Raw genomic sequence first — 27125 nt, forward strand, 5'->3', positions numbered from 1 at the left:
CCAACGACATAATAAAGCAAAATACCGAGTAATACTCAGTACGGAATAAGATTAAAATCGTCTAAATAAGACCTAAATAACGCCTGAAACTGTGTGTATAGAAGGTTTGGGACGATCGGGGACCCTAAGATTCGCGCGGAGCGCAACAAAAATTAGCACTTACGTTGTTGAAACAGCAAAATACAATATTGGAGGGCATGGCCAAGTGCCAACCACAATATGAAGACTATAATAATAATTTGCGCATAAAATTATTGATACCGGTATATTAAGAACATAAAAGTTCGTTATTTCTGAGGCTATTAATAAGGGATCCCAGAAAATATAAATTCAATCATATATTGGCAAGAATTGACATTTTATTATCGGCGATATAGTTAGATTCGGACAAAATTATTCAAACACTTAAATTATTACATTAGAAATATAATTTCGCTTTGGAAATGTCATAATATTGTTTCAACCACACCTATAGTGCTGAAAAATCCTAATGTTGAAATAAGTAGCTTATATCAATGAGTCAATTAACAAGGTGTTGATATAAATGTGAATCAGAACTTTCTCTTTAAATTAGTTTACTAAATAGCAAACAGTATTACACTTTTTAAAGATTTCAGTTAACTCTGGAATATGCATTAAAAAGCCTCAGTAACATGAGTCGGCTGTGTGTAAACAACTTTGCCTTCGGCGCTTCTATAATCTCATATTTACAACGAGATAATCACTCAACGGCACGGAAGTTTTTAAATCAATTTGTAGCTGCAATTGAGTCAGTGTGCTCCAGAAATTTGATTGACAGATCCGACAGCCAAAAACACTCATAGCAAGTAATCTATTCAAACGGAATGAAACAACTCGAACCAAATTATAGAACATATTTTATTGCACAGTCAATAAAATTGGAGGAAAATATACTTGTATAATTTTAGTAAACAGTAAAGCAGATAAAAGTGATTGAACACATAAACGAACAGCGCTAACAAATGTAACTTGTTGGCTACTTTACCACAGATACCATCGAAGCGTGCACAGTTGCACACCTTTTAAATATTAAAAATCCCAACATAATTATGTGATTTCATCTAAATAAGCTGCTGATAATTTAATCAACTAATGGAAATATTCCATTTTTAAGAACTACAATTAATTCCTGTAAACATATCTAACTTGTGCAAACATTTATTATACTGAAAGCTAATGCGAAAGACAGTTGAAATTTGCTTTATCACACAACACTGTCACTTAACTTGGGGTTTGATGGTAATTCAGCCAGTACCATTTGGCAAAATAAATAAAATTAACAGCACCAATTTAAGGCAAATCTCGCTACACATAAGACAGGTTATTTTGGCACACCAGAGCTAGGTCGAACAGGCATGCCACACTTCTTTCTTTCGCTCGAAGCGCCGTTTTTTCGCCATGCCACGCTTCTCGGTTTGCCCAACCCGAAGTGGGATTTTTGGTGTTGCCCGCTATATCCAAACTGCCGACAGTTTTAAGTCCACCTTCTCCATTGCACGTAAGTTCTGCAAAAAACAGCAAAGCATTGTGTTACGTTATTGGTTTCCTCGTGTTCTTTTTTCGGATTAGATGATTGTTTCGTCGAACTATTCTTCGCTTCATTTCATCTGTTTCACGTTTTCAACATTTTTCGTTTGCACCCTCAGCACTAATCGTTTTTAGGTTTCAGCGGTTGAGTGATGTTTCTCAGTTGCCTGGTGTTCGTTCTGGTCAATTTTCGCATTTGGCCAAAAGACAGTTTTTTTTTGTTACAGCTAATACTGCTCAAAAGTTTATATAAACATTCATCACAGTAAACCAAGTTCAGGTTGCTAGTTGGTGGTTAGCTTTTCATCTTTTTCGAATATCTATACCGACTACTAGTACTAGACAGGCTTTTTTTCCTAGTTGGAAATCAGGAAGGTCACAATTTATTAGGCTGAACTATGTGACAACAGCCGGTTCCCATTTAGACAGCAAAAAGCTTTAACAGTGAGGACAGTAGCTTAAACAAGGGATATCAGTTTTATCAGGAACAGTTGACCTACATTCCATAAAAAATACCATACCATTCTTTTTTAAATTATTGACATTACAAAATACTATTTTATCAACGTTTTTTATTTCACTATGTACATATTTCTAATCGGAAGATTACACGTTGATATACTGACATTTTACCTCAAATCGAACGACATTTTAAGGGGGGGGGACACTTGCAACAATAAGTGCAGTGTAACGCCTAATTAAATATATAAAACTTAAGAGGACTTTATTATGCGTTACACTTTTAATCCAGGTAAACTTAAAATATCTATGAATTATGTCAAAATAAGATACTGATAGATCAAATCGTCACCTTAATATTTGCTTCGTAATAGTTCAGGTCTGAAGTCACCAAACCATGCTGCGGTCCGCCGTCATTTCGTACATTGAACTTATGCAGCAGCTTACGCATTCGCTGGCGAAAGTCCTCGTTTAGCTTTAAGATGATGCGGCGTGTTTGGCACTGAAGCATAAAACATTGCAGCAAACCAAGCGTTAATTTAACAGATTGAAGCAATCGAAGCGTTATCGAGTTCCTTTAATCGGCTTGCTGTTATAAAGACTGGCAAACATAATTTTTCGTAAAAGCAACATATGATATGTAATTGATAACAGTAGCGAAGCATGTATATTGTAAAGTACATGTTTTGCTAAAATTTATTAGAGGTTTATCAGTAACACTGATAATCTTGTTTTGTGGTCACAAGCTAAACATATCGTAAATCTTCAAAACAGACTCACTAAAACAGTTACATTAAATAGTTTTGTCTTGTTTAAAAGGACCTTTAGTAGGAATAAAAGCTACATGGCAACACGACCGAACCGGTCAAAATTAAACCTAAAACGTCAGAATACCACTTAACGCATCCAAACTTCATCACTAACTCCTCCCCCAACTACTAAAAATAGTCTAATGCTAAAATATCGGGGCATCAACAGCAGCGTTCAAACCACAATGTCAGAACGGACGGTGTCAAAGAACCAACCTAGTACTTTTTCGTGCTATTATAGATGTTGTTTAGACGATTTTGAATTTATTCCGATGGGTTAAGGGCTATTTAATAAGTAATTAGAACTCAACTATAGATCACTGGGTTTATTATTGCCTGTAAGAAGGTGCCGTCTGTTTCACAAAAAAACAAGCACGCTGCTTTGTGTTGATTAGTAGTTTATCAGGCGTTATAGTGTTGCACAAAATGTTTTATCGTTTGTTGTGTGTTGTTTTCGCCTTATGTTCACTATTGCGTTGTCACTCACTTAACTTTTGTTGCCTTTCCACTTTTGCACCTCACCTTTCACGTTTTATTTCTTATCTTATCACGTTTTTCTTTGGCACCTAATACTTAGTTACGTTTGACACAAACACCATTTCTTTCTCTCGTTGTTGTGTTTAGCGTAGTGGAAAACGAATGGTGACAGTCAGGCTGGGCAAGCCTGGGATAACCATCCGTTTAGATCGCCGTCGTTTACTCCCTATTTTAATCTCTGGTCGCTTTATATTACGCGCTTTCATTGTTTTATGTTTTATATGTTAGTTCGCCTCTGTCGTCCTATATTATATACAACACAGATAAGTCTCGTGTAGTGCTCAGGCATCCGACAGGCCGTGAAGTAGGGAGTCCTGAAATAGTTGAACATTAACGTAACAATAGTTCATTGAATGCTTTTTGTGATTTAATTCTTTGGTTAAACAATATCGACTACAACAGTTATGGATAATAGCTTATAGTCGGCTTATTATGCGCTTCTCCATTTAGTTGTTGCTTTTAAGAAAAAGTTAACTTACTAAAAAGTACAATATCGTTTTTGAAACAATCAACCCATTGTTGTTGCTTAACTAAATATATTGTTTTTATATTTTGGTCGAAGAACTCAGTAAGATAATAACTGAATAAACATTAAAAAAAGTTTTTCACCGTCCGGCCAAAGTGTCTGAATTGAATAAAAACGTTATAAAAAATTAGAGAAACTAGGCACATAACTCAAACGTATGTACGTTTCTCATAAATAAGCACAATATAGTAATTTGTAAGACAGCGCCCTTAAAAATAATCACATATCCTAGAAATATGCACAGAATGGTGACCCTGTTTAAAGGTTTCGTTGCCCTTCAGTTTTGAACATAAATTAACAAAAATTACTGCACAAAATCAACAACAAATATCTCAAAATAACATTTTCTCCCTTGGCACAGGAACCCCTTATGCTGGCATTTATAAGTATAACCCTAACATGAATATTAGTAAATATGTAGCTGATCGCGGGGATACAGACACTATCAGGTAAATAGTTTTCCCCACCTGGGGCAATAGCGCGCTGACGGTTTCGTGGAACTTGTTGATTTGTTTGCAGATTTGTCGGAAGGCGGGCGACGGCATTGGAGCCTTTACTTCCCACCGGCCGAGCTGGCGGTCAAAAACTCCCCCCACTATCGACACCAGCTTATGCTCGATTTCGTTTACGTGATCCTGCAAACGAAAACACAAATCAGTTGTTAGTAGGGCGATATTTTTGACCTAAAAATGAGAAATTTCGTCCTAAAATTGTAATTTATAAAAGACAAACAACTTTTTAAATTCTGAAGAAAAACAAGAAGCTGATTATTTTAGAGAAATGTTGTGTAAACAGTTAAAATACAACGTAAGAATAAGACTTAATATATTATCGAAACGTGAAATGTGTGATTAGAAAATCACAAGCGCAAAAAATACAGCAAATACCTTTTAATACATTAGTCCACATCATAGATACACAACTATATAAAGCAAAAACGAAGTTCGAGCTGATCCTAATGCGACAAACTAGGCCTGGGAGGTTAATTAAGCCGGCTCGCGAATACAGTATATTGCTCTAATGAACATATGATACAGTTACAATGTCGTTGAATATAATTTACTACTATTTTTTTTTATAACACTTTAACTGAATGACAATTTCAAAAAGCTGACTATAGTTTTTTTTCATTTTTGTAAACGATTTACGTGCATCAAGTTGGATTTGAAAGAAGTTTGACAAATATTGGCCTAACGTATAAATTCTTGACAATTTTTTGTAATAAGCATTATTAAAATACACAGAGCAGCCCTCGAGTCTTGTAAAGTTACAACAGACTTGGTATATTGCAAGTGGAAGGTAAAATCGTAAGGTCTGCACCTAAACAGGCAATTAACCTTGAGCCAACCTTTTAGTTCAAACCGATTACTTTATGGCAATCAGACTAAAGAATAAAGATAAAAGAGAAACTGCGACAACCTTTTTTTTCCGGGTCATCACGTGGAATGCGACAAACAAAGTTTCGGTAGGAAGTAGGTACACACACTAGTGCAGTTTAAATGTTCAAACTCGGTTCGCGTGCCCGAAGGGGTATAGGCTAAATTTTAAGCGCAGTGTTTTGTTTTTTTAGCCCTACTTCTTTACCACGGTTTAACGCACATGCTTTCATGCATACATGGTTCTACAGCAATTGGTCCCATACGCTACTTTGTTTTCAAATCATATTTAAACCCTTTTTAGCAAATCATCGATCCAACTCGACACAATTTTGTTGAAAAACTGCAAGCGAAATAATTACCCGAACCTGAAAGTCTTTTGTGACGTGATCAAAATGACGCAGCACCGATCGGTGCTTGTGTGGCAAGGTTATATCGTCGTCGGTGTCACGTAACTGAAGGTTAACGTGCGTCATCAGCTTGCCCTCAAAGTGAGTTCGTATCGACGGAATGCAGTGAAGGACAAGCTAAATAATACAGGAAAATACAAGGCTTGTTAAGTCGGTAAACTATCAAACAAGACCAACGTGCAAACATAAGAACAACTGCAAACTCATATGGTGCAGTTATTAATATGAAAATAAGGGGTAATTCACAATTACCAGCTAAAATGTGTTCAGCAAAGTTTTACAACTGCTTTTTCAACATTATGGCACATTAAATTTGCAAGATTGTTTAATAATTTCTGATTTATAATCATGTTTTAAATCTGCACAGAAAGCATTTTATATTATTGAATATTCTTTATAATGACATACTGTGTTCGAACAAGTAAATCCTTTGCAGGTCGGGTTAGTTGCCACTTGTAACTGTGTACAACTTGATACATTGATTAAAATATTTGATTTAAAGTCTTTGATTTGTAGTCAGCTTCAAGCTAGACCACAATGCGTATAGTAAGTGTTTTAAATAATTATTTGGTTAACCAAAAAATGAGTGCGTTAAACGTTTTTTACTTGTATTGGAATTGCTACCGGGTTTTAACAACCGATAAGGGTTGTTTATTTAAAAAATTCTAAACCAACAAATTACTTGAGGTATTCAAACAGTTTCGCGCGGCGCCCGGAAAGTACCCACCTGTAAACACCTTGAAGCCAGCGCGAGATTTTTGGTCGTGATCGTTTTCAGTCCAACAAGCTGCAACGCGCCGGCGCCCAGCACTAGTTGGCAAGTACGAGAGTTGAACAGGGTCAGGAGGTCACGCAAGCGGTGAACCAAATCCGGGGTTGAGGTCGGAAGGTCGTCGGAGCATCTGTGTGCAATTATAAAGCATTCAAGAAGATGCCAATTCACAATGTAAAATACGTTGTAGACTGTTAATAGGACAGTGGCAAATCTAATGATGAAAGAAATTACATCTGACAGCTTACAAAGGGCTATTCTTGATTTTCGCTGGCTATATTTATCCAGGCGCTTTTGCAAGCGGCGAGTAAAAACGACAACATAATTTGGTATAAAACTCAACGGCTTTTGCTGTCGAGATTCGCAAACAAGATGCAAATTATGCAACAGATAACCTTCTCATAAAATTAGAGGCGGGCCTGAATGTGAAAAAGGCAGATCATTATTGTGTGCTTTTCGAAACAGGCCTAAACTATCGGACCGCGGGCACGGCAAATACTTACTTGCAGTATTCGGTGACCATCTTAAGCAGAATGAGGACGGTTCCAACCACTGCGTAATTCTCGCCATCAACTTCGAGACACTCGCTGCTGCTTTTGCTGTTGCGTAGAACATATAAATGGTGAAACATTTCCAATCTTATGGATCCGGGTATAAGATTTTGTCAGAAATAATATCGGTTGGACTAATTTACGTACTTTTAAAAAATCAAAATGATAAAAATTGAGAAAAATTAAGTTTTGATATTGTGAAAATTACAAAAAAAAACAATGTACAGGGTAATTAGGCTGCTTATCAGCACGATTGTCGGAAACCTAAGACCGAAAATTAAGAAGATACCTGTTTTATCATATTAAACTAAGACACGCTTAGGTAAAATCAGAAAGTTTCCAACCTGTTTTCTGTCACAACACCCTTTCCTGTTTTCGAAAATCACAACGCGATTCTCAAATTTTAAATCTGAAAGTTGACTTTCAGTAGACTCGTAAAGCAACTTATAAAGCCCTTCTGGAGTCCTACTGGCCAACGATAAGATAGCGGCACCCATATATAGTACACAAGACGCCTGCGGAGAGGTTTACCGAAATCGATCAGACTGCCTGATTTCGGTAAGCCTCTCCTAAGGCACCTTGTGTGAGATATTTTAAAGCAGTATTTTTTTTATTTTTTTATATTATTTCGTTTTTATTTAAAAAGTTGGAAAAATATTGTTACAGGTCTTTCAGTTGTGTATACTGTTGAGTTTAACCCTGTGTCGCAAAACGGGCCTTCGGTGGTCGAATGGCAACGTTTTTATGTATATAAGACAAGGTAGGCCACTAAACTGGGAGTTATGCTTCGGCCGTTGGTTGTAAGTGGAGCAATGGTGACGTCATAAACAAAACTGATTCAACTAAAACAAATGTCCGTACCACAATTGCAAACCTCGCGGGTGTTCACTGTTCATTCTACCTCAATTGCAAAATTTTTAATTTATATTGTCTGTTTTTCTTGTCATGTCGATTCACAAATAGTACATGGCGACGCCCCAGACAAACCTCTAGAGATCCCTATAGGTTGGGAGCCACTTATCTATAGACTAACTCTGCATTAACAAAACGAACAATTTAACAAAAGGTTTGCAACCGCAATATAAACAATTTCAAAACGTCAAGTGTATTTCTTTTTTTTAATTTTCCCAGCTCATACCCACACAAATCGTAATAATTATTACTTTAGGGCCCAGATTTCCAAACACTAAACTCGATTTACAAATCATTTTAAGTGAGCATAAAAATTAATGGAAAATGGCCCAAATTGAATCACCAGAAGATCTAATGAATACTGGACTAGAGATTGATTGGGACATTATCCAAAAAATTTATGAAAGTTAAGAAGAAAATAACTATTCATGATGTAACAACTTAAACGCGTTGTTTCTAAAACACCTTGACCAACTTACTATTATTCACTGTAACATGCAAAGTTTGACAAAAAACAAGCATAAACTTGAGGAAATTTTGACTAAAATGACAATACAACCCACTTTTATTTTAATATCAGAAACAAAAAATAAATGTTTTACACAGGGCTGGGGAGCCGGAGCTGGAGCCCGGAGCTAAGCATTTTCTCTGGAGCCAGAGCCGGAGCCGGAGCCATTGTTATTATTTTTGTGGAGCCGGAGCTGGAGCTGGAGCTGGAGCCGGAGCCATTTTTATTATTTTTGTGGAGCTGGAGCCGGAGCCGGAGCCATTTTTATTATTTTTGTGGAGCTGGAGCTGGAGCCGGAGCCGGAGCCTTTTTTATTATTTTTGTGGAGCTGGAGCCATTTTTCAATTTGTGGTGCTAAAGCTAAGAAATTATATTTTGTTTCATCTCCAATGTTAGTTAGCCTAAAGCAATTTTTAAAACTTGCCATTGAATAAGTGACTGGTGGCACCGGAGCTGGAGCTGGAGTCATTGGGTGTGTGTTTGATGGCTCCGGAGCTTGAGCCGGAGCCAAAGGATATGAGTTTTACTACTCCGGAGCTGGAGCCGGAGCCAAAGGATTGAGTTTTACGACTCCGAAGCTGGAGCCGGAGCCATTTAATAATTGGCTGATGGCTCCGGAGCTGGAGGCGGAGCTAATGCTATTTTACGGTGGCTCCCCATCCCTGGTTTTACAAACACCATTTAATGTTAACATAGATGGGTATGAGTTTTATCACTCAGATTCTACAACAAATGCAGGAGGTGTCGGTATATATGTAAAAGACAATATATCTATTAACTTAAGAAATGACTTGCACATAAATACTGTCAATCAATGTGAAGACCTTTGGCTGGAAGCCAATTATACAGGGAGCCAAAAACCCATGCTAGTTGGGGTAATCCACCGCCACCCTAATAATAATTTTAAAGACTTTGAAATAGCTGTAGTAAAATGCCTAGACAACCTTTAACAACTAAATTACACATATCAGGGTTGTTCCTCAAAAATTTACACTCGCCAGGCGGGCGAGCGGCTATGAATCAGCACTCGCCCGGACGAAATAACACTCGCCAAATTTGCTGGTACGCCGTCTGCAAATTTCCGTCCTAGCGGGGTCATATCATGGGTTATCGTTAACCTGTCTCATAGTTTCTATACGAAAACATTAGTAAGTCTGGACGTTTATGTCCATGCGTGGATCAACAAATTAATGACCCATAAAGCAGTTTACGCTTAAAACAATGTTTTTTGCCGAAATATGTTTAACAATCTTTCGTGAAAAAATTAATACTGACAATTTAGTAGCCACGGCCTGCCTCCATTTTTCTAAAAATCCTTGCGCTCTCTTTTTTTCGTATTCTGTTTTTTCTGTGCTTGAAGGACGTTTTAGCGCAGGTTGTTTAACGCCACAAACGAAACGCCACATTTCGCCTAACACTATAGTTACTAGTTTAACAGCAAATAATGTCCAAATAATTGTAAATTTACAACTAAACCATTCAATCGAAAAACATGCACCAGAGGGTATGTGCTGCGCGACGCCCTATAGTTGGCTGTTTCAATTTTCCAAGGGCGTACGCAATGGTTTCGATTCGTATATTAACATAATTGCGATATAAAATATTTACAGACAGTTATATTTTAGGCTTTGGCTTGGTTGACCGACGTCCAACATGAACTAACTTCAGCAATTGCTTATAATTTTCGTATACAAACAATTCAATAAATACAGTAAAGTAAAATTCGTATCGCTGGGTACATCGCAAGTGCAATAAACTTTTTGAAAGGCGCCAACGACTGGGTTAAACATTGAAAAATTAACAAACGTTGAAGTTAAACAAAAAACCTCATAACTATTTACTACTGCAGCAACGTCTTTTGATTGTTTGCCGGTAAACGATTTTTTAAAACGGGACAAAGAGTCTTTATTACAAGGTTCGAACGTGACTTCGAGTAACCTTATTATTTGTGTAGTGTTGAATGTATTTTCGCCTTAGTGTTTAAGGAAATAACTGGCGCTAAGAGATATTTTGCTTTAGTGGTGTTTAGCACAAATTGCCCTACACTAACGAATTAAATTCCTCTCCGAAGTCAATCAGCACTCAAACGGAGCGAATTGCACTCGCATTGGCGAGCGGGCGAGTGCTTAAGCCCAACCCTGCATATATTCACAAGTACTCTCAATGAACATGCTCCTTTAAGATCATTTTCCAGAAGAAAAAAAAACTTAAACAAAAGCCCTGGATAACTAAAGCAATATTCAAATCTATTAAAACAAAAAATAAATTATTTCGAGAGTGCTACAGATGCAAAAGTGTAAATAAAATAAGTAAATACAAAAAGTATAGCAAAAAATGAACTCAAATTAAACAAATAGCAAAACAACAGTACTTTCAAAAACAACTACAAGAAAGTAAATCATCAACCCAAACTTGGTCAACCATAAAAAAAATAATTAACAACAAAACACATAAAACTAGCATAAACAACATTACACAAGATGGGAAGCTAATTACAGACCACCAGGAAATAGCAGCGCAAATGAACAAACACTTTTCAACTATTGGGAAAACTTTGGCAGACAATATTGAACCAACACAAAAACATTTTAGTGATTTTTTACAACATTCCTGCTCAAACTCCCCTTTCCTTGCACCTATAACAAAACTTGATGTAAAAATACAGATAAAACAACTTAATAATAAAAAATCAGAGGGCCCGCACTACATTCCAGTACGATTTATAAAAATGGCAATTGAAGTTATAACACCATATTTAACTGCTCTATACAATGACTGCGTCATTTTGTTCTACTTTCCTCAATGTTTGAAAATAAGTCAAATAACACCAATACCTAAGATTACAAACCCTAATAAATGTTATGATTTTCGACCAATATCTATCACTCCAATATTCTGTAAAATATTTGAAAAAATTCTACTGCAACAAATGTTAAGTTTTCTGAAGAAAAATAAAACAGTTACAAAGTACCAATTTGGGTTTCGCCAAAAACATTCCACAGATCTTCTCATAGCACACTTTTATGAAAATATTTTACACAGCCTAGACCAGGGGTCGGCAACCTACGGCCCGCGGGCCGGATCCGGCCCGCCGATGTTATTCATCCGGCCCGCCGCCTCTTTGGCAAATTAGACACGAGTCTATTTCACAAACTTTTCTATTTCACAAACGACTATTTCAAGTACCTAATTGCGAAAAATTTTCGCGCTTCGCGCGAATGCTAATTCTACGTCCAGTTTGTTTACGCTTAGATACTGCCTTTTCAACCAGACCAGCGATTTTTACCGTTGCGCCGTGGAACACTGGCAAGTACGTCGCCCCAAACGGAAAACGTATAAAAAAAAATATTGGACATTTTTTATTTTTATTTTCGGCATTGTAATAAAACCTTGCAAGAAATACCGGTGTAACCCCCCCAAAAAAATCGAGCTCGCTTCGCTCGCCAGGTTTGCCTTGACTTAAAAACGTTAACAAACCCTGAGCTAGATTAACTTTAAATGTTATCGCGTTCCTTCAAATTAGTTTTATTACACTTTTCATTAGTAGTATGGACAACGAACGTATGAACTCGAATTTTAAACCAAACAAACGTTTTTTTTTTCGCGCTTTGCGTCAACACCTTACGGCCTCTGTAAAAGTAATTAAGCACGTTTTTAAGTACAAAAAATCCGAGCCCCAGCTGATTCAATTCTTAGTTATCATTTTGAGCGGCCCGCAAAGACCTTTTTGAATTTGGTCTTGGCCCGCGACTAGAAAAAGGTTGCCGACCCCTGGCCTAGACAGACAAGCATATCACTGCACCATATTTATGGACTTATCAAAAGCTTTTGACACAATAAACCATTAAATTCTGGAACACAAATTACAAAACTATGGCCTTAGGGATGGACCATTGGAACTGCTAATTAGTTTTATTTCTGGACGAAAACAATGCACAATAGTCAATGGAATAATATCAAAACCCAGAACACCAACCTATGGCTTGCCACAGGGCAGTATTTTATCTCCACTTTTATTTCAACTATATATTAATGACTGACCAGAAACCAATCCTTTACAATGTAGACTATTTGCGGATGACACAATTCTGTTTCAATCTCACAAACAGTTAACTGAACTTCAAACAAAAATACAAATTGGAATAAAACATGCAGACATATGGATGAGATGTAATCAATTATCAATAAATTACAGCAAAACCAATTACATGATATTTCACTACACACGGCTACCTGATTTACAAGAGTTTTCAATTAAAATAGGAACAAAAATAATTACCAAAATAGGCATTACTAAATATCTCGGACTTTATATAGATGAAAAACTAACTTGGAAAAACCACATATCATATATATCATCCAAAATAGCCCGTAACACAGGCATATTAGTGAAAATAAAGAAATATGTTAATCAACCTACTCTTCTAACATTATATTATGCATTAATTCATCCTTATCGCCAATATTGCGTAATCAGTTGGGGGCGCACCTATACTACAAACCTCAACCACATCCAAACACTTCAAAACAAATCAATAAGAATAATTACGAACACCCACATTACAACGCCAATCAAACCTATTTACAATAGACTCGCCATACTCCAAATTTACCAGTTAGTAGAATTAGAAATTTTTAAGTTCATGTATAAATTTGAAAAACAAGGCTTAACCTTAGTTTTCAATTCATAACACAAGGCAAAATAAATCAAAAAACTACTTCCATCCCCAAATTAAAACCGATGCAGGGAAAAGAAGCTTAAAATTTGTTGCAGTTAATCTATGGAAACTCATACCCAACACGGCCAAACAACTACCATACAAAAAATTTATTTCCTTTATAAAATATGACTTTCTTAATAATTAAAATTCGTAAAAACACAATGTGAGCACGTGTGTTGTCGTGGAAACCTGCGCAAGTTAAAAAAATCCTATGCGACAACGCAAATTTTGTTAATGCTGCTTCTCTCTCCTTATTTCGTAATATTGAATTATTGTTGTGTTTTATCGAAAATATATTTTTTCTCAAGTTTTCTTTGATGTTTTTTTTGTTTTTTTTCTATAGTTTTGTGTTTCTTGGCAGTACCCGTACCCGTATATATTATACAATCTATCATGTTTTAAGGGGTGGCTGACTTGGTGACCTTCGGGTCTTTCGTCACCCTGCACGTTTATTTCTTCGTTTCTTTGTATTTGTTTTCCAAAATCACTACAAAACGTGCAAATAAAATATCTATCTATCTACACAAATTGTTCATTTTTCTATAAACTCTCATTCAAAGTGTGCTTAAAATAGTTTCGAAATCGAGTGAAATATTGCCAACCAGGTTTTAACCGAATGTTTATTGTAGATTGCATACCTTTGATCTTCATTTGTCACGTGACCATTGGTTAAGTCATTGGGTTGTGACGTCACGTGTCCATCGACCAAGTTCTGAACAAGGCGAGAAAGCTCGGGTGGAACTTCAGCCTAACAATATATGTGTATTTACATATGATAGCCTTGTTGTGTTAAATATAGAGTACTTATATTACCAATCTTTGTATATGGCCGTATTTGTCCTAATTCTAAATAGAGAAATCAGGTGGCACTGTATAAAGACAAATTGTATTTGATTCTCGACAAGCTTTCGCACAACCGTGCTTCATCAGGTCAAAGTATAAATGAAAACAATTAAAATGCACGTAAAAGCACAGGCGCAAGTAAAAGGCGATAAGAATGGTGACGTCTAACATATCCACAGGCACATGCTCGCAAAAGCGTGTTACTGACGCAAAAACAATTATTCTACGATGCCTGCGCTTCAAGGTACGATGGGTGTAGTACAGCCTGCTATGAGGTGTAGTGTGACATAAAGCCCAAATCCCGATTGAGCCCCACATTAATGGCATCGAACTTTTTAATTATGTTTTGTTCGACTGTGAGCCTCGCTTGGGTGCCGTTACTTACTTTTTTGATCACCGAAACTCTAAGGTCTTTTACACTGTGTGATCCTTGGTTAAAATGTTCGCCGACCGGTTTCTCCATATGTCCATGCCTTATGTCACTTTTATGTCCATTCATGCGCTTTCTGATTGTTTGTCCAGTTTCTCCAATGTATATGGTTCGGGGAAATTTTACGCATGTGATTGCGTAAACCGCATTGATGGTATCGCAGTTGTAATTGCCGCCGACTTCAACGCTGCTGCCGTTCGGTCCTTCAATGATGTGACTTCTATTGATATGTGAGCACAGTTCACAACGACTTTTCCCGCAGGGCAGGGTACCAAAGTTTTGCTTTTCGTCTTTAAATTTGCTGGAGACGACTATGTTGCGCATGTTGCGCGGTTGCCGATAACTTATAAGTGGCTTTAAAGGAAATATCGAAGCGGTTTTAGGAACATTTTAACCAAAGGATCACACAGTGTAAAAGACCTTAGAGTTTCGGTGATCAAAAAAGTAAGTAACGGCACCCAAGCGAGGCTCACAGTCGAACAAAACATAATAAGAAAGTTCGATGCCATTAATGTGGGGCTCAATCGGGATTTGGGCTTTATGTCACACTACACCTCATAGCAGGCTGTACTACACCACCCATCGTACCTTGAAGCGCAGGCATCGTAGCATAATTGTTTTTGCGTCAGTAACACGCTTTTGCGAGCATGTGCCTGTGGATATGTTAGACGTCACCATTCTTATCGCCTTTTACTTGCGCCTGTGCTTTTACGTGCATTTTAATTGTTTTCATTTATACTTTGACCTGATGAAGCACGGTTGTGCGAAAGCTTGTCGAGAATCAAATACAATTTGTCTTTATACAGTGCCACCTGATTTCTTTATATTACCAAGGAATTAAATTGTACTACATCAAGCTGTTTAAAAACACCGTTAAACATGTGTACAACTTCTCACTTGTTTCCAAACTTCGTTGTCCAGAATAAGCGACAGTTTGTTTCTTCGTTCCTCGTGAAACCGCGCCACGAAGCGGTGGGCTTGTGTCTTAAGGGCGCCACGTAGCGACCCGTTTAAGTTGAGGTTTCTGTCCTCAAGAGGTCGCCCTACAAAACATCAAGCTCGATTTGTTATTTTACAACATAAGACAAAAGGTCCTCCAATCAATTCAGATTAATAGACTAATTTTAAAAGTATATAACTAAACGTTGTATTAAATTCCTTTGGGAAACAGAAAACATTATGTTTTTGCGTAAACCACCGGATTTATGTTTAATATGCATTCAATAATTGTTAAACTGAATTACGAACACTCCCAGTTATTTTAGCAGTATTACCAACACTCGCAGAGATTTAGCTGTATTACTAGCACTCCCAGCGATTTTAGCAGTATTATCAATACTTCAAGTGAGTTTAGGTGTATAGTGAACACTCCCAGTGGTTTTAGCAGTATAAGCAATACCCCCCAGTGGTTTTAGCAGTATTAAAAACACTCCCAGTGATTTTAGCAGTATTAGCAATACTCCCAATAATTTTAGGAGTATTAGCAATACTCCCAGTGGTTTTAAGGTGTTTGACGATTGAAAAACAAAAATTATTTTAGGACAATTTGTCAAAATACCTGAATCGCCGCCGCTTTGACGACGAACAACGGATTCCGACTCGGTTGTAAAACGCTTGACCGATTTTGCGAGTAGTAAGAACTCGCTCGATCCGAGTTTGTCCAATGAACTGTCTTTGCCTTTAGCAATGAGAACTTTTACACATCTGAAAATTCATGTGAAATTAAGCGCCACTAACAAAGGGTTAACACATAAAACATATTTAGGAGATGGAAATAAGGTATTTATCTCAAATCGCCTAAACTGCAAAACAATCCTTAAAATGAGGATTGCTGACTATGTGTCTTAAGCACACGGCAGAAACGCTCATCTCTACGTAGCGAAATATTGAAGATATCTAACGATCTAACATCTACTGAAAACTTTCTGACTGCGGGTGCGTTAGTTTTAAATGGGGTTATACAAACTGTTTCATTTTTTATTTTTTTGAAAATAAAATGTTTATAGGACTCTAAGTAATTGCAAACTAGAATAAATACGCCAAAGTGCATTGCAGACATAAAACTTTTGGCCATGCATTTAATACTTCAACAAACGACATTTTGAGGCTGTATAAAAACTAACCAACCTGTCGTGCTGGAAGTCACATGTCCAGCATGAAAGGTCCCGTAGCATGCGAGCAAAGTTGTCAAGGTCCTCCTGGTTCATCGCCTCGCCAATAAACGAAGACGTCGCGTCCGATTCCGTCTAAAGCAAAACATTTCACAGCATTAGCGGATTGCTACTTCAGACAATCAGTACCGCTAGACAATTGGCATTTATTCCTTTATTTCTTCAACAAATTTTACTTTGGATTTAGAAATATTGGAAGGACTTTTTTAAAATAACATATAATGCAGCGATCAGTCAATATATCCAAATTGATATACAATTTTAATATCTTAAAGAGATAATAATAAAGCAATTTTATGTGAATTTACTTTTAGACGGGCATCATATATCAATATAAATTAAATGTTGTTGTAAAGTATTTCTAGGCACAGTAAATAATAATCAAATAAGAAAAAGTAGCTTCCATTAAAAACAAATGACGAGAATGAAGGCCTTTGTTTAAGGTCAGTGCGTTAATCGCCAACTAGCAATCTGAAAGACAAGTCATATCATTTAACCTTGATGTCCGATGCATCTTCCTGTCCACTCGAGGTCTTGTCGTCGGACATGTAACCGTTGCAGTCTTCCGTAGTGGGTTGCGGTGGAGCGCTGTAGGAGTCGGCGGCTGAAGAGATGAGCTCGTCCTCGTAACTCGCCAGGCCGTACATGGCGTCGTTCTCCACATCTTCGGCAAAGGGGTTCGTAGCGTCTATAAGGGCTGGAGTGTCGACCGACTTAACTGAAGATTGCTGCCTAGGGTTTGGAGTGGCGCTTTCTGGTGTATCCGTTAGAAACGGGTTCAGTAGGTCTTCTTGGCTGACTGCTGACGGTTCATTAAGGAAGGGATTGAGTTTATCGGATGCGGCCGATTCGTCAGACGCTGTGGCGATTTCTCTTCGCTTTGGTGTTTTTTTCGTCCTGGCCTTTGGTAATTTGTGATGCTTTAGTTTGCGCTGTATAATTCCGCCGTACGAAGCCGAATCGTTCGCCACAGCGCCGATATGGTTTAGAATCGATTTGACGCGTCTGCGGTGGGCAAATATTAATTGATTTGGAAATATATATATATATATTATTTATTTTTTTTGTATCTTTCAAATTTGCATGAATTTATGATTGGTTCATAATACAAACCAAATATCTTAAAAATTTACAGAATTTACCACTGTTACTTAGAACTTTTTCATCGCGAAATTCCTTTAATGTAAAAATTGTTAAAAATCAAACACCTTAGCAAAACTAGTAGCCGGTCGAAAATCAAGTTGAGAAGAACAATCCAGTCAGAGAAGATGAGCATTCTCATCTTTGATGCAAGAGTCTCTTGTCTTTCATCTCTAGTATCCACTGGGGCGTCCTCTGGTTGGTCATTTCTTACTGGAAGTGCCTCCACTGCCTGTAGCACTGACTGTTTGATCAAGGTTTTCACCGCAGCCTCAATTTCAGTTCTGCAACAAATTTCTCTTAAAATAAGGTCAAGCCTACTTTTATCGCTAATAGTAAAGAGCTTATGGCCATTCAAGTCTCTTATTTTAATTGTGTCTTAAAACTAGTTATATTTGTGTATTTGCACAATATATTAGTCATCTTAAAACAATATGAAATAGCACTGATCCCCATAATGTTAGCTAATTATTATTTCTGTTTAGTTTTTACATATTTAAAGTAATGCATATTTAAAGATGATTATAAGAAGTCCTTTACTAAAAAATAAACTTAGCATTTTGCAATGATATCCAAAAACATGTTGAAAACCTCATGCCGTCCAAGAAGTCATATTGTCCCTGTCTTAGAAGCCCCAGGGTAATGGCAGTGATGCGATGCGGCTCCAGGCACACGTGTCCCTCATCTATTGGTCGGTGGATCTCACGACACATGCATTCCTCCATCTCTTTGTGCATCATGTGACCAATCACACGTTCCATCTCAGTCAGCTGGCTACTTAGATGTCTGTATTGAAGGGTGCAACAGGAAATTTGGAAAAATATATTTTTCCGAATAAAACAAATGATTACAGAGTATTTATCTATATGTAGATTTATAAATATAATTAATAACTCAAAAAAAAACACCTAAAGCATTGTAGACCAGCTAGTTCTTGGTGGAGCACCTCTTGGGTGGTTCGGATTAGGTCCAAAGACCCAGCATATTCGTTGGTTGAAAGAAGTAGCTGAATAGTTGGCTGTGTCTGATGAACAGTGACCATCATTTGGAGTCTCTCCATGAGGCTTGTCAAGTTTTCTTTTGATTGATGAAGATTAACAACCTTACCACAATAATTTTACATGTAGTTAGTAAAGGAGTACTACAGTAACGATATCATGTTGAATAATCAAAATTGGGAATTGACAAAGTTTACATAATTACATGTAATTACATTACCAAAATCACCTGAAGAGAATTGTGTACTATATTTTGATCAACTTGCTTTATTTTAGTCAGAAGATGCTTGACATTCACTTGAGTAGCATTTAGATATTCCTGCAATTCAATGAATATCAAAATTATCTAAAAAATATGTCCGGAATCATTGCAGAATTTTGCAAATAACTGATGATACCTGTATAATTAAAAAAAATAATGAAAGCATGTTTAGCTTACGTGCAATTTTTCATGTGATGACATTGCCTTAAAAAATGCGTCAGATCTAAGTGAAATTTGTCGAACAATTGCCATCTCAACCATGTCTAAGTAGTGACTCAATTTTTCTTGCAACAACTTTGATGAAGACACTCCTCTTCTTATAGCTACAGTATCACTTGAAGCACTGTATAAATGAATCAATTAAAATCTAACAGTAAGGCCATGTTAGAAAAACCAGCCAGCAGTGATGTTCTAACTTATGACCTCCAACACCAAGAGCTGCTACCCAATACCCATAGCTCATAGCTCATATATTTTTAGCACATACATTAGTTCTACCAATGGGGTATCCAGGTGGGGGTTGATGGTCAGACGCCCACTTTTGACAAGTTCTAAAATCGTTTTTTGGTGGTTTTGTCAGGTTTCTGTCCAAAGCAGGAATGTTTTTCAATACAATTGGGTTAATAGTCTTAAGCTAATGCAAAACTAAAATCAAACCTAAAACGCAATAGATGCAGGATAATTTTTTTCTTGGTCGCCTTTAATCTTTCAGGTTGGTTGATCGGGAAGTGCACATGCGACACTTCAGCGAATAGAATCGTTTAATCGATTCGCAAAAAAATTTCATGTAAACCAATAAACAAACGACAGTACATAATTGAGAACACTAAATACTTCTTCCTTTTTTCTGTGTTAAAAACGTCGAGTTAGGCTCTGTTAACGTTCCTGGCTGTTCGCTGTCTGCGCTTATCTGGTGTTGGTGTAACAACGGCCTCTTCAACTGAGACAAATTCTCTTAAAAGTGGCCCAACTTTGACCGTTGTGACACATTTCGGGGTCGCTTTTATCTTCTAATACCACCCGACAAACGTGAAAATGATTCTTTTCCTCAACTACTGACTTGGCGCACAGCTGCGGTGCAGATGTTGCGATAATCGTGGCATTACACCCAGGAAAATTATTCTTCGTTTTTTTAATTGTATTGCATATGGCAAAAGGCGTGCAGTTTTGCATAGTATGTGCATTGAACTTAGGAAACTACGCTGCCAATGGTGGAATTAAAATGTAGCAAACTTAATCAAACATATTTTGCGGTCTTGGTTTAGGTCAGGGGCGTATCCATAAATTCAAAAAGGGGGGGGGGGGGTTCAGAATTTTCAACTTGGGAATTCCCCGTTATTTTTCCGTCTGACGGTAATGACGTCATAAAATAGTGACGGATATGACGTCATAAAATAGAGATGGTAATGACGTCATAAACAAGAAAAAAAAAACATCCGAAAAAGCCAATTAACGTCCAGCAAAAGCGAACATTTAGACGCAAAGCGATCACGTGCGTTGTTGACAATCCTGCCAGGCGCCAACTGCGAAACCGCTTAGTGTGCAATCGTTAACTTAAGGCGAAAAACTAAACCAAGGCCGTGAAAAAGGTGTGATTGATTTTGGTAGATCCATGTACGGGACTAGCTAAATTAAGCACGTCTGTCGCCACCTGCAATAGTAAACACAGATCGTTTTTCCCAGGTGTTTTTCGATTAGCGCGACATATATAACTACTTCGAAGAAACGGTATAACTTTAATATTAGTTAATCTAGTTCAACGTTTGATAACCGTTGTAAGTATGGTCGCACCTGGCGAGCGACGCAAGCGTGATTTTTTTTTTGGTATAACGGCATTTCTTTTAAATTTCTTGCAAGTTTTTATTACATTGCCGAAAATAAAAAAATGTTATATGTCAATATTTTTTAATACGTTTTTGGTTTGTCCGCGACGCACTTGGAAGCTTTCCTCGGCGCAACGGTAAAGAAGCGCTGATCTAGTTGCACCGTCTAACTCGACGTTTTCATGGAGAAATAAGTGGAAACCGCTTTATTTCTATTATTAATTGTCGAACACACACTTGCTGATTAGCCAACCCGAACGATTAACAAAAGGCGAAAGAGAAAAACTATCTAGCGTTTACGGTCGACTAAACAAAATACGAAAAACGGCGTTTTGCGTTTGATTTTGGTTTCGATTAGCTTAAGAAGTGTGACCCAATTACATTAAAACACGCAGCTTCGGACGGTGAGTAAAACTCTGCCAAAAACGAACAAAAAACGATAATGTCACTTACGAAAACTTCTTAATGCTGTTTGTGCATGTAAAATATAATGGTGCAACCTTTTCTTAGTTGATGAAGCATCCTTTTTTTCATCTAGCTGACTGGCTTAGAGATTTTTGCGTCTGCACCCTTAGAGTGCAGGAACAAGAAAAAAAGCCCCCAAATTTTTGGCGACAATTCTGCCAGGAGCCAGCTACGACACCCTTAAGCAATTGTTAACTTTATTTTAAATTTAAAACCTAAACCAGTGGGGGGGGGTCGGAACCCCCCCCCCCCCCCCCCCTGGATACGCCACTGGTTTAGGTTTTAAGTTTAAAATAAAGTTAACAATTGCATAAGGGTTTTACATGCACAAGCAGCATTAAGAAGAGACGGACAGTGAAAGTTGCTCAAATAAATCAACCTTCTTATTGAAAAAGTGTATGGAATGACAAAAATGAAAGGCTTGATGACTTATAAAACTAGACTAAGCGTGGAGTAATACGAAAAACTTTGCAAAGGCTCATAAATATAATCTGTTAGACACTACTAAAGCGTAGATATTACCATTGCAATCGGCTGGGTCCAATTACCATCTGTAAATTAGAATATCGCATATCACTGCGATCGAAGGGCAATTCGTCATTACGGTGCAACAAATCTTGCACAGAAAGAATAAAAAGAGGCTATTTTCTAGTATAAGAACACGACGGTTCCAAAATCCGATCTGGAAACCAACCATATGCCAAGTTATGTTATGATTGATGGAAATGAATGCTAAGTGACATATATCATGGTCAAGTTATAACTTACAAATACTGCAGAGAAAACAGTCATAAGCAGATATGTGAAAAGATTTTCCACTGCCCCAATTTTAGCGTAGACAACAACCTTCTAAAAATCCAGCTAACGCTGTCTAGCAAGCAGAAAGTAGCACTGCAGCTGCACCAGCTGAATTCCTTACAAATAAAACTTAACCACAGAATATAGTGACAAATGTGCAACTCTATGGCTTGAAAATTGTTTCTATTGTGCCCCGTTATATACTAGTTCTGGGAGGATGTGACCTTGTGGCTTTGTGCAAGACTACACTATAAATAAATGTTGCATTTTATCAACTGAGCTGCTGCTTGGCATCAGTGGATCGCGTTCATAAACAGAACTTGTAAAATATTATACTGTATACTAAATATCAAATTATGTTGCATGTAAAGGAAGCAAATGCTTGGATATGGATAAGCATACCAAGAAATAATGTGAATATTTTTGATTTATTTCTTTTGGTCATCTTCGCCTTGCTATGTATCGCTTTAACGCGAATAAAAGTTAGTAAAAAAGTGTTAGTTTTGAGTTTTAAGGTTTGCTTTCGCTAAACATTAATTGGCTGTTCCTTATTAGGGTTTTACCAATGTTATGACGTCAATACCATCACTGTTTTATGAAGTCATTAGTCATTAATGTCAGAAGGAAAGTGGGGAAATTAAAAATTCGGGACCACCCCTTTTGAATTTCTAGATACGCCCTGAGTGCTACATTGTATATATATATATATATATATACAGACACTTTTGTGGACATACTCAAACAGATATGTAAATTTTCAGTTTATAATATATCTTAAATTATGAAAGTCTTATTTATCATAATAACTTCTCTTATGCTTTATACTGTAAACCAGTGGTTCCCAATCTTTTTGTTCTCGCGACCCTTTTCCAGTTTTCGAAAACTTACGCGACCCCTAAGTTGTAGTGTATAAATTAAAACGATTACAATTCTTGACCGATTGTTTTAAAATTTGTTTAAAATATATATTTAATTGTTGCATTATGATTTTATTCGATAACACTATTAGACTAAAGTTTAGTATTTAATCGTTAATGTGATGTAACAATCATTATTGTGATATAATAACTATGTTTTTTTCACAACGGTTAGTAGTTTTTTTTAGCTTGTAGTTTCTGTCTTTAATGAGTCTGAGGATAAACATCTACAGTATTAATAAGTGCAACTTGATTATAGGTTAAAGTTTTCACATAGTTATTTGACAAATTACGAGGACTAATGTGAACAAGTTCTGAACTTAAAAGTATGACGTGTGTACTGTTCCAAAAAAGGTTGACAAGCACTGCCGTAGGCTACCTACGATTAATATCGGGAACTCAATAGTTAGCTTATATTGCTAAAATAAAAAACAAAGTCTATCTCGCAACTTGCTTCCCGGCGGCTCACTGTTTGAACATTCATTGTCAACAACACTCACTTAAGTCAGCATTTCTATCAACGATGATTTGTATTTAATTGTCGTCTTCACGACCCCCAGAGAAAAGGCAAAGGACTCACTAGGGGGTTGCGACCCCCAGGTTGAAAACCACTGCTGTAAACCATACAATATTGAAGAATACGAAAGGAAATGACAAATTAAATTTAGACAAAAAATAGAACATGGTTTATTTTTAAGGAAAATGATTTGCATTAAGGAAACACTATATAAAATATTATTGGAAAATGATGTCTAAAACTCTTTGAAACAGCATTTTTTGTCAAAAAATGAAGAAAAATAACATTTCTAAATATACCAACTGAGCCAGGCTACACATTTTACCATTTTACTATACAGTAAAACTTGAAAGAAGATATTTTGCACTAAATAGTTTGTGCTTGATACAAAACTAAGACACTTGAATTTTATATAAATTTGTTATATCACAATTTACAAATAAAAACTGATGTGTACAATTCGAATTATTCTTAACATATTTTCCTATTCTTGACATTGTGGATAAGTACTGAAGTAAATCAAACAATATACTAACCTTGTCAAATCAGTTGAGGCTTTGTTAGAACTTAATACTGTTGTAAATGTGAGTGGATTTTCCATTGCAAAATCAGATTGGAGAAATATTTGTGGAAGTGCATCGACAGCTGCTCGTGTTTTGAGAATAGCATCTCTCTCATGCTGAGCAGCTATAACAGACTTCATCACCACTTTGTTTTTTCTGGAAAAAATGACAGATTGAGAACATTTTAGTAAATTTCTGAAAATCACAAAAGCTCAAAAAATGTCAAAAACTTAAGTATTTATATTTAACAATAAAAAAAAAAGTTAAAAAAAATTCATTAAATCACCTAGAGAAAACTTTTGTTAATATGAATAATATATCTTATATCTATTTGTCGTCCAGTCAGGAGGTCGGTTAGCATGTATTCGCTTCTGGTGCGCTTTAGTCTTCTCTTAGGGACTGAACAAAGAGCGGCGGTATTACACTGTGCTTTGCTTATCCACGGGTATGCCAACGTGCGACTTGCAAGTTTGTAAGTGGCTCTTCTTAAATTGCGCAAAACAAGGCTGACCAGCAACTTGCATTTTTTACAACGGAGACTACATGCCTTCTGATCACCACAAAATACAAAAAACACATCACATGCTTTGAAATTTCTCCTGTAAGGTGTTACTCTTATTGTGGGTATGCATTTAGTCAACGATACGCACGACAGGGCCTTTGCATTTTTACAATAAAGGTATCACGCCTTCCAATAACCGCAATTTGCAAAAAACACATCACATGTTTTGCAATTTTTATCTGTGTAACATATATAGCGCAATGTAGTAAAACGCTTAGGCATAAGTAAAGCTGTTATTGCATTTCAAAAAAAATTATGCATTATTTAGCCATTTTTTCTCTGACAAAGATGTTATGCTATCCGTAACATTTGAATATATGACCAAAGCCCCATGCAGCTAGCCCTTTGTTACAAAAGCTGCCACACAGGCCATATTTCTACAGCGATTAAAGGGCTACAAAAAAATACAAAAAAAAAAAAAAGTACAAAAATATGATTTAATTTTTTCTGTACAACAAATAACTTTTTGATAAAAAAAATATTAAATTTTAGCATCACGCCAAGTTAATATGCAAAATACTAGTTTAATAATTAATAAAGATATATAAATCAAAAAGGTTATTTGGATTTTACTTTAAATTAATTCAAGTTTTTAACATTTCCCAGGTATATAAAAAAATCAGTATCGGTTGACAAAAATTGTAAAAAAACGGGTATCGGTATAGGTCCAAAAAAGTGATATCGGTTGATCTCTAGTAACGGGTTTTTAAAAATTACTTTAACCACTTAAAATTTAAGTTTGCAAATTACCACGCTTATTGCATGGATATACTTATATCGCCGGGACAACTAAAGTAGTAATAAAACAATTAGAACTAAACTGGTAAATACTCTATTTAACCTAAGCACCATTGGACATTTCAGCTAGTACTGTATATACTATAGTATATATATTTTTCCTTAGATATTTATACAAATCCAATTAAAATAACAATGGCATACTTTTCTATTTTCGAACATACAAAACAAATTATAATTTAATTTTAGTCATATCTATTGAATAAATGGTAATATTAACCCTGTTTGTGAATAAGAATTTTCTTCATTACTGGTTGCTTTACTTGATTTAAGTGTTTGACTGTCGTGCCGTAACAATCTGTCACTTGTGTTATCCAGATAATCTTGAAAATGACCTTTTACTACATTAGGGACCCATTTTGATCTTCTGATTGTCGATCCTATAAACAAAACAATAGATATTAGTATATAATAATATAAAGAGTTTTTACAGCAATTATTAATTACTTTAGCAGGTCACTGGTGTCCAAGGCATGTGAAATATATATAATTAAATTGATCAGTCTCTGCTAATTGCCATGGGATTTTAATTGGCACCATTCTACTTGGCTTTATTCTGAAGCAGCCTTTCCTAACCTGGGGTAAAAAATTTTTATCTTTATGTATCGCCAGCGTAATGCTTCGCTAAATAACTTTTTTTTAGCTTATTGGCAACAACCTTATCTCTTAGTTACTTTATTGTTATGTCACATGCTGTTTCGATTCATCAGCGTATTCGGCCGTCACGGCATAGATTTAGGTAACATGTCTGCGAGCAGACAGTGTGTTTAAAGTTTCCTTTCTGTGCATGTAGGCCCTGGAAGATTATAAAAATTTATTCTTAAAAATGTCATATTCAAAAGAAGAGAAAGTACCAGAAAAATTATTTTAATTTTGGAAAAGAATATTTTTTAATTTATTTAAGTCACAACTGTCCAGTCTAAACAGACAAAACTAGACCAAAGTGGAATGACAACAACCCGTTGTCAAAAAGCAAAGGCACCCGTTGCATTAATTATACCTGATGTAATTATTTATTTCCATTTTTATAGATTTTTATATATTGGGGGTGAATCTGATATTCATCTTTGTCCCCTGTTTTAAGGGCTTAAATCATTGTGTTACCTTATTAAGTGTACTGAAATGTAACTGTCAATTTCCTCAATAAGCAATATCAATGAAGTGAAGTGACTTTGTCTAGAGTTCAAGAAGTAATAAGGTCAGGTGTTTAATGTTTATACAAGAAACGCATAAGACACTTCGGCAGCGGCCGGTCTACGCCTTATGGGCAAGCGCCTTACACTTAGTAACCCTAATCGCTAAACAAGTCTCAGCACTGCCATATTGCTAAACTGCAAATTTGTGATATTAGTAGCTACACTATTAGTGTAGTTCTACTATTTGTCCACTCCAAAGTGCACCTACCTGGTGGTAAATCGCGAAAAGTTTCACCCCATGTTTTTGTAAATAGATCATAGTCTCTTCTTGACTTTCTAGGATCATTCAGAAGAGCTGCCAAGTTAACACGAGCATCATGAACTGTCCAGGGTTTATCATTTACATTCTCAGATTTTTTCTGCGACCCACCAGAAGTCATCTTTGAATTAAGTCGGATAAGACAAAATAGGTTACCTTCCGTATATATTTATGAACTTTGTTCGCACTGAGTATAAATATCTGCTTAACAGTAAAGTAAGCATAACTTCATCTGAACCATGGTTTTGATAATT

The 27125-nt window shown here is 36.3% G+C and overlaps 1 protein-coding gene across 1 annotated transcript; it reads right to left on the bottom strand.

Annotated features, from left to right (window-relative positions):
- Positions 1 to 697: 697 nt before the first annotated feature.
- LOC146137989 (vacuolar protein sorting-associated protein 54-like) lies at positions 698 to 27125 on the bottom strand. Its single transcript, XM_083394916.1, has 19 exons — positions 26821 to 27125; positions 25637 to 25796; positions 24030 to 24212; positions 19151 to 19316; positions 18941 to 19030; positions 18622 to 18815; positions 18305 to 18499; positions 17782 to 17997; positions 17071 to 17578; positions 16530 to 16648; positions 15961 to 16106; positions 15300 to 15445; positions 13768 to 13877; positions 6941 to 7036; positions 6393 to 6567; positions 5624 to 5782; positions 4347 to 4514; positions 2360 to 2509; positions 698 to 1526 (listed from the first exon to the last, which is right to left on the bottom strand). Exons 1-19 carry the CDS (start codon positions 26990 to 26992, stop codon positions 1473 to 1475), a joined length of 3207 nt encoding a protein of 1068 aa, XP_083251042.1. The 5' UTR covers positions 26993 to 27125; the 3' UTR covers positions 698 to 1472.

This window comes from Ascidiella aspersa, chromosome 7 (assembly GCF_963924565.1).
Source record: "Ascidiella aspersa chromosome 7, kaAscAspe10.2, whole genome shotgun sequence".
NCBI classification, from domain to species: Eukaryota; Metazoa; Chordata; class Ascidiacea; order Phlebobranchia; family Ascidiidae; genus Ascidiella; species Ascidiella aspersa.

Coding starts and splice junctions, on each gene's coding strand:
- LOC146137989 (XM_083394916.1), bottom strand. CDS start 26,992: ATGACTTCTGGTGGGTCGCAGAAAAAATCTGAGAATGTAAATGATAAA. Junction 25,797..26,820: donor TTTTCGCGATTTACCACCAG/GTAGGTGCACTT, acceptor TTTTGTTTATAG/GATCGACAATCAGAAGATCA. Junction 18,816..18,940: donor TAGTACACAATTCTCTTCAG/GTGATTTTGGTA, acceptor TATTGTGGTAAG/GTTGTTAATCTTCATCAATC.